General features: G+C 39.2%; 1 protein-coding gene across 3 annotated transcripts in view; it reads right to left on the bottom strand.

Annotated features, from left to right (window-relative positions):
- Window positions 1-2,450: 2,450 nt before the first annotated feature.
- Window positions 2,451-13,686, bottom strand: part of LOC140362870 (synaptotagmin-2-like) — a 76,473-nt gene continuing 65,237 nt past the window's right edge. For 2 of the 3 annotated variants that reach the window (XM_072449131.1, XM_072449132.1), the window contains 7 exons: window positions 12,970-13,130; window positions 9,884-10,021; window positions 9,651-9,818; window positions 9,078-9,245; window positions 8,788-8,905; window positions 8,350-8,483; window positions 2,451-7,290 (listed from right to left, as the gene is read on the bottom strand). In XM_072449131.1, coding sequence (XP_072305232.1) covers window positions 7,075-7,290; window positions 8,350-8,483; window positions 8,788-8,905; window positions 9,078-9,245; window positions 9,651-9,818; window positions 9,884-10,021; window positions 12,970-13,130 — 1,103 coding nt within the window. In that variant the 3' untranslated portion in view covers window positions 2,451-7,074. The remainder of the gene's footprint in view (window positions 7,291-8,349; window positions 8,484-8,787; window positions 8,906-9,077; window positions 9,246-9,650; window positions 9,819-9,883; window positions 10,022-12,969; window positions 13,131-13,686) is intronic. The other variant, XM_072449133.1, reaches the window with a different exon arrangement.

Raw genomic sequence — 13,686 nt, 5'->3', positions numbered from 1 at the left:
CCATGATTTAAACCAGGTCTAAACAAAGACAAAAACATTTGAAACTAACATACATTTATGATATTTTATTATTTATCAGTAGTTTCAATCATATAAACAAGGAAAATCCTGATTTACAAATTGATAATTGGTGGTAAATGGGGTTGATTATTTTAAATCACAAGACATTACATTTTAGGCTCTCAATATGTTAAGTTTATGACCATATTGATTTTCTTTAGCATGTTGATATTGTGCAGCCCTGCTCCTCACACCCACCCTCAATCCTGCTAACACACCCCTCCTAAAACATCTTTCTCATTTGAAGTTATTCTTAGCTACATTCATCATCCATGTGTCATATCACACTTCACTGTGCACGTTCATCTGCAGCTATTATCAAACCACACATGTTAGCTTATCCAGGCTCAGGGTGCAGCCTTATATACCGGGAGCTAAATCTGTCGCTGTCAACCTGATCTTAAGTAAAGGGAAATCTGGTGTGCTTTACATTGTAGCTCTTATTTCATCAGTTCCATTTGTTCCATGTGTTGTAATGGTATTTGTGCTATTGCAGAATAAATAATTGTATTTTCTTCATGACATAATCAGTAGTTAAGAACAGGAGCTTGTATAATAACAAATTGGTAGATAACATTGTTTCTTAAATCAATTTGTATTTACATTTATCAATGCAAAATTGCGTATTCATAAAAGTATTAAATGGGACAAATATGAGCAAACAACTAAACCACATCTATAGGATTAAAGCCAAGTCCAAAGACATTTTTTTTGTTTTATGGACACCACCAGTTTTCCCTGTACCATATTTTGAGAATCACTTTCCCCAGTCTGACCTGAAATGGGACATGTACAGCTGTTTTTGTTTATCACTGTTCGAGGGGAAATACTTTGACAAAGAGCAGTGTATTTTTAGCCTTTGCTCCTCGACAGAGACCTGACCTACATTTGTGGAGTTGACCCTCTCACTGGCTTCTCCTTGTCTCACTCTTCACATCTAGATCATATCTTAGACCTTCCACTTTCCATTGCATGACCAGAAATGAAACGCATGCTTTTCTCACAGTTATAAAACATATAAGCACTAACATGTGACTTTTTGAATGCTGCAGGTATTGACAGAGCTGAAATCGGACAACCGACGGCTAAAGGATGAGAATGGGGCCCTTATTCGAGTCATCAGCAAACTGTCTAAATAAATGGACTTCTACTTTTGATGGAAATGACAATACAACTATCTCCAATGTCTCTTTACTCATAGTTAAGTCATTGTCAATATCCAAAGAGAAGCGTCTGCATTTTGGCACTTAATTTGTTTTCTGCACAATAAGGACTATTCACTCACAAGTTAGCATTTTTACACTACTGAAATATAACTTCACTGTTTGGTTTGTAGACAGAGTGACTAAGAATATACATTTTCTTAATATGGCAATTACATCATCTGTTACATATTGTCTGATATAGAAGAAACAAAAAGTATTGTATACAGAGATTATTTAACTAAAGCTCAGATAGTGTGGTCTGGTTCCTGAAAATTAAAAGGTATAATAAGCTAGAATATATTTATTTATTTTTGTTGCCAAGGAATGTGTTCTGGTGATGTCGAAAACCATTTTTCCACAATAACATATTTTTTACTGTAACTAGAGAGCAGAGGTGTCTACATTATATGTGGCCTTCAGACACATTTTGTTTGCTCTCAGACAACACTTTTTATATATCCACCTAATATTAATGTCCAAGCCTCATTAAAGATGTGGCGGCTCATCAAACCTACATCAAATGCAAAATGTTGGCCCTTTGCTCTGTAAATGTTTCAAACACCTCTGCTAAAGAGTAACAATTGGAGCAAATTGGCCTGAGCTATAACAACTCTGGCTTGTCTAAACACCCTTATATCTGATACATTACTTCAAACTCTAGAGTTATTTACAAAAATGAAATCAAATTGTAATGCTGTACTCATCTTTTGTATACATTACAGTATATTTATTTTTTTATTTGTATCACTTTGAATTATAGCTATATTAAACATAATTGGAGACTCAAAATTAAGAATTATCTTTTTATTTTGCACTCTTGCACAATATTTTAGTTTAGTTTAGTTTAATGTGTATACGGTATTTGTAGAGGGATTACTTCTTTATCCCGGAGAGTGCACTTCTGATTATAGCCATTATGTTAATTTTGGTCACAGTTGTAATCACTTTTGTGTTGTTAAAAGTCATATTTCTGCATGTGCTATGAATGTATATTAGTGGTTTTCAAATTCTAGGATGTGACGATGTCATACTCATGTTGAATCACAACAGAAATCTGCATTTTAACGATGTTCAATTTAGCTGGCCGCCATCTGTATCAAATGGCCTGTAAAATGTTGCATGAAACCCAGCAATGACAATGCAGTGTTTTAATGATATTGTACTGATAAAACACATTCAAAGTCATGGTAATTAAAAGGCCTTTATTTCCTATTTCTTTTTTTGTACAGAACTCGTAGAACACATATGATAAATTGTAATAAGTTTATTTGGTTCCCTTGATAACTTTATATTATAAGGATCCCCAACGGTTTTGTCCACATAAGGGTCAAGAGGAGTTTGTGAGCAACATTTGTGTCCAGTCAAGGGCTAAAGCATGCGATCCACAGTAGGCACAAGAACTGACAGGAACACGCGCACCACGACACGAGACACCAACAAACACAGCGAAACCATCCCCAAGAGAAAATCGTGGAGAAAGGAGAAAGAAAATGTACAAAATAAAAGTTAAGAATTTACAGAGACGATGTTTGGCAGTATAAAGAATGTCAATGATTTTGTGAAGGTCGGCGGTCCAGTGACACAAAGCAGATCGAATGAGAATTGAACATTTTCTATTCAGCATATAGACAAAGACTTGAACTAAAGGGTACAAAAAAAGTGTCTCAACAAGTTACATCGGCAAAGCATGTAAAACAAATCAGCAGACTTGTAAATAGGCTTGTGCAGGAATTCACAATGTGACAATAACCTTGATGTTTCCCATTTTAACACAAAAAAAATATCCAAGTGTGGACCATGCTGCACAGTTTGTAATGCGTTTGTGCATTGAGAACTAGCCAACCTCACAACCAAAACACAATCTTGTCATTATTGTACATACAGCAAAGATAAATACTGTGTCCCATTCAAACCTCCATTGTTTTATTTGCACCTTAAAGGGCCAGAACATCAAACTCCTATCATTCACATATACTCCGCAGTCACTCTCCCAGTCTCTGCCCCCATAGAACCTCCTTGTGGTTACGCAGCTTGAGGTGACCAGGCAGTTTACAAAACGAATAAGACTGAATCTTAAAAATGTGCTCTAAATGTACTTGCATTTGCCCTACTTCCCACTGCTCGATTGGTCTTTGGAGATTCAAACAGCGGGTGCAGGCAATCGCTAAAACGTACTGGCAGTATATTTCTACAAATAAAGAAATCCTTGTATTTTTAATGCTTCTTAGTGCATCATTTGGTCACAGTCAATCCATTTCTGGGATTCGTTTTATATTGCATCAGACGGTGTGTTTTGCAATGCTGGAAGCGTCGCACGTCACACCAAGGATTGTAGTGGCAGTTTTTCGTAACAAAATTTGGCAACTTAATTCTATTCATGCATTTTCCTATATGTGTGTGTAAAAATCATAGGCTAAATGCATAGTTCTATGGGAGGCAAACGTGGCGCCGCTCCTTAATGTTCAAATCGACTTATTTCGTTGATGGCAGTGCGTTTTCTGATTGTTTTTATGACGGGCGATGCACTGCTGTGAGGAGAACTTCAAAGAGTGACCCAGTTATGTTCACAAATTGCACTCAGCCCATATTTAGAACACACTCTTGAGCGGTTAGTGAGACCGATAATAATAGTCATAATAATATATCAATATGCTATCAAAAACAGAAGCATTTACATTACTAATCACGATACTTTAAAGGACATCAACGGCTCGGAAAGTAGAAAAACACATTCGCTCCAATGGATTCAAATGGACTCTGCCCTCCTTCTACTGAAAGGAATGTACGAGAAATGAACATATATATTTATATCTATATATTTATAAGTCATTTTTTTCATAAATTCACTCTAGCTACTCAGCAGAGCTATAAAGAGTTAGTGCTTAAGTTTTATGGCTTTATCTTATAGATTTATCTTGAATACACACACACACATATTATTATTAATACAGTAAAAGAGACAGCAGTGAGGGATTTCAGGTTGTTTTGACAGAAATGGGAAAATAGAATATAAAAGAAGGGTTACCAAGCCTTAAATTTCAATTTACATAAAGATTGAAAAACATTCCTCCTTAGTCCTGGCACTATTTATGTCCAACTTATTCAGTATTGCAAATCAGCTGTCATAAAATATTAAAGACTTGAATACCCCTCTCTCGCGCAAACAAAAACATTTTAAAATAACTTCAAAACTGGCCTTTCCATAAGCACTGAAATCAAATGCAGAATGAATTGTGGAAAATAAACCGTATGTTTTGCAGCACAAGTAGTTAGATAGCAAGCATGCGGCTACGTCTTCATCCTACATGAACTCACACATTACTGGACGACACACTTGCTTTTTAAGATTTCTTCAGGCGTGGAAATGTTTCTTATTATTATATTACTCTAATACCAGTTTGACATTCACTCCAATGACCCTCATGGAAAATAAATTTGCATTTGTTTTGCCTTTAGAAAATATACAGTGCATCTTTTTTCCCTTTTGTTGTGTTATTAAATGACAAATGACACCCACATACACAAGATATTTTTGTTTTGTCTCTAAAACATGCTCTTATGTACAATATTTTGTATAAACATGCAGTATCGGGTATGAACTATGTATATAGGCAAAACTACACATTGATGGGTTGCTTGATTGCTTCCATGTTGCCTTTTCTTTAGTGTTGCTTCAAACTAAAATATATGCAAAACATAATCAGGAAGATGCCTGCCATAATAATAAAATAAAAAATATATTTAAAAAAAAAAACGTTTCATAACATTTGCGGTTGACTGCATTAGAATTACATTGTCCTACACACAAACAGTTTTTGCTGTAAAAGATTATATTAATATCTATCAATTTATCCAGATTTGGCATCACTTTCACACAGAGAATCTCTATCCGAAAGACTTCACACTGAATCAAACCAATTACATTCTGTGTATGCAGCATTGGACTGGAAGGTGTCTCTCGTGTTTGTTAAGAGGAAGCACGACTTCAGTCTCACAACATCTTGTCACGATAAAATCATTTACACAGGTTTAAATAAAAATAATGACACCTAGTAGTGCAATTTAATTCAACTGTTTGGTAAGCTGTATAGAAAATACACATGGATCAGTGCCTTCTCCAGTCTGTATACTTGCAATCATTAAGACAAATCATAACCATATAACATAAATACAAAGCCTAGAAGCCTAGAATAAAACCTACTTGTGTTTGAAACTGCAACAAAATGATTAAAGCTTTGTTTATGCTGTACGTCAACGTAATGGTTTAAAGTGCTTGAGTTCAAAATAAATAAATCAATAAATACATAACAGCATGTGTAAAAAACAAAAGACCTAAATGAAGCGAACAACACCGCGAACTGGAAGGCGTCCCTGGTAAGTTGAGAATTGCTTATTTTGTTACTTGGAAGGCTTGTCTCCTTTATGACTGTAAGACGGTTTATAGGGATGCCTTTGAAGTCAAACCCTTGTGTGGAGTCCATGACTAATGGCAGTAGCACTGAACTAGAGAGATACTGGATCTGAAGGAGGCGTGGGGAGCGAGGAGGTGGCAGACTGCTGTTGGACAAACTAGTTTCTTTTCTACCTGCTTGGTTCTGGTCACAGCCACTTTTCACCAAAACATCTCTCATTCGGTTGGGTGATGTGATGTCACACATTTTTAAACTGACCATAGATTAAAATTCAGCTGGAGGGCAAGCCAACTGTCAGTGATACAGATTGTTTTTTTTCTTAACAGAGAAATTTTGACCTAGTTTATGGTTGATTTATCTGAAAAAATTGCCCCAATCCACACAAAAGGCAGAAGTACTTTTTTTACAGTCAAGGCAAAAAAAGCGATGGGATTATTCAACCAGAAATGTGACTGTTGACAAGATTTTTAGCAAATTTAACAAATAACAATAACATGTGTGGGTTTTCTCTTGGCATATTTCATTCAAAATCCTTGCCCTCCATCTGCGATCATGACATCATCAATTTCAAGAATGCAAAAACAACTTCCTTGTTTTGGGTACAAAAATGATCAGCGGGCTTTTTGTCAATTTGAATGCGACATTGCTTTTCTTGTTGAGTGAAGCATCGTCATGACAATAATTTCAACAACAACAACAACAACAACAACAACAACCCGTTTTAAAAGCAAAGGCATGGAGTTCCTCTCATCTTTCCTGAGACAAAAGGTGAAGAGGTGAACGAATCAAAAAAGGCAGTGTGTTCTAGGTAGCTGATATGTGCCTATCACCTATTTGCTACCCAACTCTAGGAATGTACTTCAACTCAACATCTATATATGGCAGGTGAAGATCATGGTGCACCACACACCTACGGAATGGACCTGCTTGTGTTGTTTCGCTATCAATATGGCAGTATAAAGCATTTATTATTATCATTATTATTATTTTTGTTATTATTAAGCGCTATTCTATGCAAACGTGTCTAAAGGGAAGGGCTGGGGAGTACAATACGAGTGATGCCGATTACCCTCTGTCTATATTGACCTGTATTCTTATGTATGGAACCACAACCCCAATACAAAAATAGATCTAAAGCAAATCAGTGGAGTGTCTGTCCATCCGGTGTCATCTTGGCCGAAGACTTCTTATGACATGATTCACTACAGTATTTCCCGTATATCATGTCTGAATGAGATTGATGGAGCTTTCTGACAGGTGGCAGGTGGAAGTAGTGGAGCGGAGGGCTTGTACAGTAGTCGTGGTCTTCCTCTTGGATACATATTAAAGACGTAGGAGGAGTTGATGGGATACGTGGGGGAAGGAGATGGGGGGGAGGTTTGGGGGTTCTGCGGAGTTTACTTCTTGGCATTCAGGGCCGCGAGGGCTTGATCCACCTCCTCCTCGGGCATCAGAGGGTGCCACTGAGCGATGGGGCGGCGCGGGTTGGCGAGCATGTCGGACCAGTGCTTCAGACCGGCCCCCGTGGACTTGCTTCCCACCAAGATCTTGCCGATGGCGTCGTTCTTGCCGATCTTGTCGTAATCGAGCACTGTGATGACGGCTTGGATTTTCTGGAGGTGGAAAGAAGAAATGGTGAACATGAATGGCCCGAATGACTGTGTGCTGTACCCGAATTACACATTTCTGTACATTGTCAGGTAGTGGTCTGGTCTTTGTCTCGCACAATTCATAAACTATTTCATCCCTACAGCAATAAACACTCAACAACAAACTGCACTTGAATCTGTCATCTGCATGTTATTATGTCAGGAAAATAGGAAAATGTATAAGGTGGACGTGTGTTTTTTCTGTGAAATGGTGTTCCTTTCCAAATGTACAACTGTGAAGACAAATTTCCCCATGGGTACAACAAAGTATTTAACCAACAACATTCATTCATTCATTCATTTTCTACCGCTTTCCCAACCCAGTGACTTTGGGCTTTAGGCGGGGTACACCCTGGGCAGTGGCCAACTCGTCACAGGGCCAACACAGAGACATAGACATAGACACACAGATAACCAGTCACTCTCACTTCACTCTCACATTCATTCACTAGGGCCAATTTAGAGTTGCCAAAACATGTCTTTGGACGGTGGGAGGAAGCCAGAGAACCCGGAGAGAACCCACGGTAACAAGGGGAGGACATACAGACTAACAACATTTCAATTAAAATGAAAGTCCCATTTAGTCCAAAGTTGGTCATATTTGTCAATTTCCAAATCAAGTCTGAATGTATTTTTTTTCCATTTGTTTGATCTCTATTACTATCAGTCCAGTCCTTGATCGTTGGTGAGGTTTGTGTCATTATTTGTTTGCGATGGCCTTTTTTCCTACCGCCAATAGTAAATTCCAAAGGTATCCATTTATTGTGTCCATGGCAGGAGTTTTGAGGCCCAAATACATAGTTCTAAAGTTCAGAGGGATGGCGATGTTAAAAACAGTCTGCAGTGTATTGTTCATTTCAATCCAATATTTTTGAGCCACAGGACAGTTCCAAAACACGAGATAGTGGTTTGCCTCCTGGCTGCCACAGTTTCTCCAACAGTAGCATTTCCTTGTGAATAATGGTCACTTTGACGTGGTGAATTATGTAAAAAGTTATTTGTAAAATGTGTTCTTAGACTTACCTGCATTTGCTCAAGAGGAATCTCAAAACTGAACGACTCGTTATAATACGGATTCAGTGTGTTTTTTTTCACCGTTGTTTTCTTCTTCTTCAGCCTCTTTCCATTCTGCAGCAGGTTAATTTTCACATAGGGATCTGCAAAATGAATGGAAAGTTAATAGTAGTGTTCTGGGAGTGCAATGCCCAACTAGGCCAACAGATGGGGCCAGTGGTGAAGTCACAGTAAATCACGCTTGCTGCATGGAAGTACTGCAGCGTCAGCACGTGAGAGGAGCAGGGCTGAGCTCATGGCACCATCCTCCTTGTGACAGCACCAGCGATAACACTAATTCCACTTGAAGCTAAACATGCATGCAATTTTGTACAGGGATGACAGCAATAAACTCCCTAATAAGCTAGTTAAATTGCATTATGCTTCCTCTTTGCATTATGTCATTACCTGACAGTCCACCCACGTCCATTTTCTTCAGGTTCTTAGCCTCCAGAATACAGATGGTGAGTTTGCCAGCAGTGGGGACGTAACGAAGGGAGATGCAAATGTCTCCCAGCTTCTCTGGCTATGGTGAAGAAAACAAGGTAATACATATTTTACCTCTGTCCTGAATATAGCAGCCCAAAATAAGGTACTATCTGATATAGTATTGCATATACCAAATTAATAAAAGAGTTGTTATCCAGGTTGAGAATGTCCTTCAGTAAATATATGTTAGTCAGTTAATCGTATCTCACCTCTTCTTGGTCTGCACTGTCCAGATCTCTCCATTCCTCGATGGGCTTGGCAAGGTCCAGTGTGTTCATGGGAATTTTAATCTCTCCAATAACGTCATGTTTGGAAAAACGATCAAAGTCATAGACAGACATTACCAGGCTCTTTCCTCCCATCTCTTGGAACGGTATCTGAAAAACACAGAAGTATATTTTGAACCCAAAAGTACTAAACATTTTACATTTCTCTGGGAGCACTGAAATAGATGATATTTGGGGGTCAAAACGGTCTAGTATGCTGTTTCAGCATATGTGGTCCACTTTGGCTCAGTAAGGCAGTTTCAATTGTTTTGTAGAGCTGTGTCAGCGGGCCGGGTGCACCAAAGGTGGCCCTCTCCTTTAATTTGATTCTCTGTCATATTCTCTTTGTCAAACACCTTCAATATGTCTGCTTGCTTTCATCCCATCAGGCCAAAAGGGTTTGCTCAGAGGAAGTCTTTAGAGAAAAAGTACTGGAAGCATCCCTTAAGAAGGACCTGCTAATATCAAACAGCAGCTGCTGTGATGTTGCGTTAATAAGGCATGCAGCAGGCTCACCTTAAAGGTGAAGGTCTCATTGAATACTGGGTTGAGTGTCTTCTTGTGAACTTTGGTGTCATACTTCTTCTTTTTGTCAGGAAGCACAAAGACCTTAACGTAGGGGTCTGAGGTGCCACCGCTGTCCATTGAGAGGAGGTCAGCCGCCTGCAGGATGCCTACGGTCAGCTGCAGAGAGAGACGTGTTCAGAGCCACACACACACATATTTATTATTTCATGCTGTAATATTACCTTGTTCTCCTGGAAGTCATAATCAATCGAGTACTGCAGCTTTCCGAGTTTCTCCTTCTCTTTGACCTCTTCCTCCTTTTCCTCTCCAGGTAGCCCAGGCTCCACATCATCCTCCTCATCATCGTCATCCTGTGGTTTCTGCACACACAGATGGGAGGGAGGGGCGGATGCAGAGAGGGCAGTGAGACGCCAGTTTTTTGGGCAAGTGCAGCCGTGGGCATCAGGAGTCGGGTTAGTTTCAGCACCTACCTGCCACTTACCACGGCTCGCCCAAATGTTACAAGTGCAATTTATTCATCGATGGCCAAGGATGCAACCTGACTTGATTTCACTATTTCTTGGGTGACACCATTTGCTGTTTTCTTTTATAAATATGGCTTGATTTTTTGTTAACAATATGTGGTAGAAAGTCTTTTTTGAAATAACCAGAAGCAGGAAAAAAGAAGAAAGATAAGAGAAAAAAGAAAATAAAACAGTCAGTAGGAGGCACATAAATGTATCACGACTTGCATCAGTCTACAAAAACAGTACTTTCAATGTTTCAAGGTTTTACTAAGTGTTTTGAGAGATCTTACAAGCACTGCCATACAAATCGAAGTATATTAATCTAGAAACCCACTCATAAGTGAGTCATAGAAAATAGTTATCTGCAATCGTGCCCACACAGCAACAAAGATAAAATTAAATAGTTTGTTTCCCTAATGCTGCTGTGGTGGTCTTTTTACAATATCACAGTGAGATGTTCCTAATAATCATTGTCATTAGCTGATGTTGGAGTACAGTTAATACACTCCGGACTAGATCATTGCAAATCATGTATTTACAGTTGTTGTTGCCATCTATCTTAAAATGTATGATTTAATTTATTTTGAGCCAGCCCAGATTAATCATGTATAAGCAGCAGTTTGCACTAACAAAGTTTCACTGGGATATTGCCTCATTTCTCAGCATGCCCCATTTTACTACTGCTGTGCTCCTAAAACAGATAAATTAGACACACATTGTAGGACTGGCGTGTGCTGCTACTTACTTTTAGCTAGAAAAGAACAGAACTCACTCATACACACACAGTACATGCATGCTTGAGCATGCCCACGCTCTCGTTCACACTCACTGATAAAGTTGTCCTTATTTGTGGCATTCTCCATCTTTGAAGTGCTAATGCTTTTCATTCATGCATGCCAGGCCACACAATGCAGTATTCAAAAAGACGTTTCTCTGTAATGGCAAATGTAAATGAATTAACTAGAGTGCCTGGGAATGTGTTTGCATTATTAACTAGGGACAGAATTTTGTTGAGATTCAAAAATTCTGTGCGCATCCATGAAGGCGTCATGCTAGACTGAGCTTTATTTCATTTCAGTGTGGTCTTTAAGATGGAGATGCGGTGTGTCTGAATATGCACCCACACTTTGACTACATGGCGTGAATCACATGATGTTAAAACGCTTTAACAATGAGTTATGAAGTCATAGACTGAGCGTGGGCACAGGTCCTGACACACCGTTTCCCCTCACTCACACTTCTGCTTTGGTTTAGACTTTCACCATGTAGCTTCAGCATGGGTCATCCAGGAACGGTACTCTCAAGTCAAGTTGTGGCCATTCAATGGTACCTACTGCAAGGGCATATGCTGGTCTTTGTCAAGTCTTTCTCATGAAGTGAGTGTGTTTGGATGAAGGTAAACTATGTGACAGTGTGTCGGTGTAATCCCTCATTCGTCCAGGCGTGTTCCATAGTAGAAAAAGCTTCAGTTGTAGTCATCTGGACTCAGTTTGAAAAAATAGACGTTTCGACTCTCATCCAAGAGTCATTGTCAATAAGTTGACAATTATTGACAATGACTCTTGGATGAGAGTCGAAACGTCCAGATGACTACAACTGAAGCTTTTTCTACTATGTGACAGTGTGAATATCAGTAATCCGTCATGGACATGGTTGGTTTTTTGAGTATAATTAATTATATGTTTGCATGGTGAAACTACAAAATGAGTAAGTTTATTTGACAAATACCCAGCTTATCCCTTGCACATGCATGTTAGTGGTTTCTAGTGAGTTACTGGGTGCACTCGTCATTCAAGGGGTCAAAGGATGAATTTCATGTTCATTTGCAGTTGGAAAGGTCAATTCTGCAGGATTTTAAGGGGCAGATATGGCAAACTCTAGACAGATTCAAGACATAGCAGTTGGTGTGGCATATCAGTTTGGTGGATTTGCGAAGCAGCTGATTTGCTCCCATAGATTCCTCAAGCACCCACAGCACCTAAGCTTGCAAAGAACTAAGGAAGCCATAGCACTCATTGTCATAATCATTGTCATCATCAACATCAAAAACGCAATCCATCCAACCCTGCCAAGACCAAGCCCCCAAGACCACCACCCCATTCACTGCCCCCCCACCGGCCCGGGTCTGCGCTTACACAGAAAGGCCAGAGAGGGGCGCTGCGTGCTGTCAGACCTACCGTAGGCCAGAGAGGTCCATCACAGTCAAGATACACGGAGCACACATAAGACATAAAGCAAGGAGGAAGAGCAGAGACAAAGGAAGAGATTGAACTCACAACAGACACCAAAAATATGGGTTATCACAACAAATGCAGTCAGCTACACTGTTGGGCATGGCGGAGAATGACAGAGGAGCCAATTGTATCGCCTGAACTTTGAAAATGACTCTTCTTTTATGTGCTTTACATCACAATGTGCTATCACAGTGACAGGCAAGACAAAAGCATGGGCCGTCCTACTTATTTTTCTAATTACTCTTAATTATCTCTGAAACCTATTGTTACTGTTATAAATAAATCATGCCATTCTCCACCATCACCCCAAAACACATTAACGACAAATACATGAAAAAAAACCTCAACAAAACTTGAAAACAAAACTTGTAAAAAAGACACTGACTGCATTATAAAAACTCTAAAAAAAAAAAAAAAAATCTGAAATTTAAAGAATGTAGCAAAAATCAACATAATATTGGCGATCTTCTGACAGCTGTTACATAATAGGCCAGTATAGAGGTTAGCGTTGGCATGGCAGCGGCAGGTGTAGACTCCGCCCACTGCCCCGCTCGCGCTGAAACGTACCTGCCCGCCCGTCAGGTTCTTCATGCCCATGTCACCCTTCCCCTTCTTGCCCTTCTTGTTCTTCTTCTTCTTGCAGCAGCACTTCTTGATGACGCAGAAGCAGCACGTTACAATGAGCAGAGCAGCGACCACAGCGATGGCGATGATGGCCCATGACGGCACTGAGGAGCAGAGGAAGGAAGGAGGATTCTAATTATTTACTGGGGTCAGTGCCAAACGTTATCGTGAGACTGATTCACAACTGCTGAATTCTTCTCCCAGTTCTCTACACTCAAAGATGCACTCTCATAAGTAAATACATTTGGTGTTTTTTTTCTTCATTGTTGTCATACATTTTACTTTAAAGTGGGACATATTGTGTTATAACGCTCATTATTAGTTGACTATTATATACTATTAGTTGTATTACCCTTGATTCATGCATGTTTGAGTAATCCTGCCTTGTCCTGGATTCAAGGCGTGAGCTCAGAAAAAAAAAAAAAAATTCACCTATCCCTACCCTCAGCTCAGCACTTGCTTGTGATTATTCAAAAAAATTCCGACTCTGGGTCATACCTGTAGGATTCAAAAATGTCACGTAGCCCTGACATTTCACTATGAAGAGGCGGTGTGTTTTGAACAGGAATTCAATGGACCTGTTTCTATTACTGAACCATTTTTGATACGTTTTGCAGTTTATAATGAACAAAATGTTTACGATGATCTACGTTTGTTATA

Source organism: Eucyclogobius newberryi, unplaced genomic scaffold (assembly GCF_026437365.1).
Source record: "Eucyclogobius newberryi isolate DKJ021-1_F unplaced genomic scaffold, fEucNew1.0.hap1 SCAF_17, whole genome shotgun sequence".
NCBI lineage: Eukaryota > Metazoa > Chordata > Actinopteri > Gobiiformes > Gobiidae > Eucyclogobius > Eucyclogobius newberryi.
Note: the sequence above shows the minus strand (reverse complement) of the source record. Positions and strands in the feature narration are given on the sequence as shown.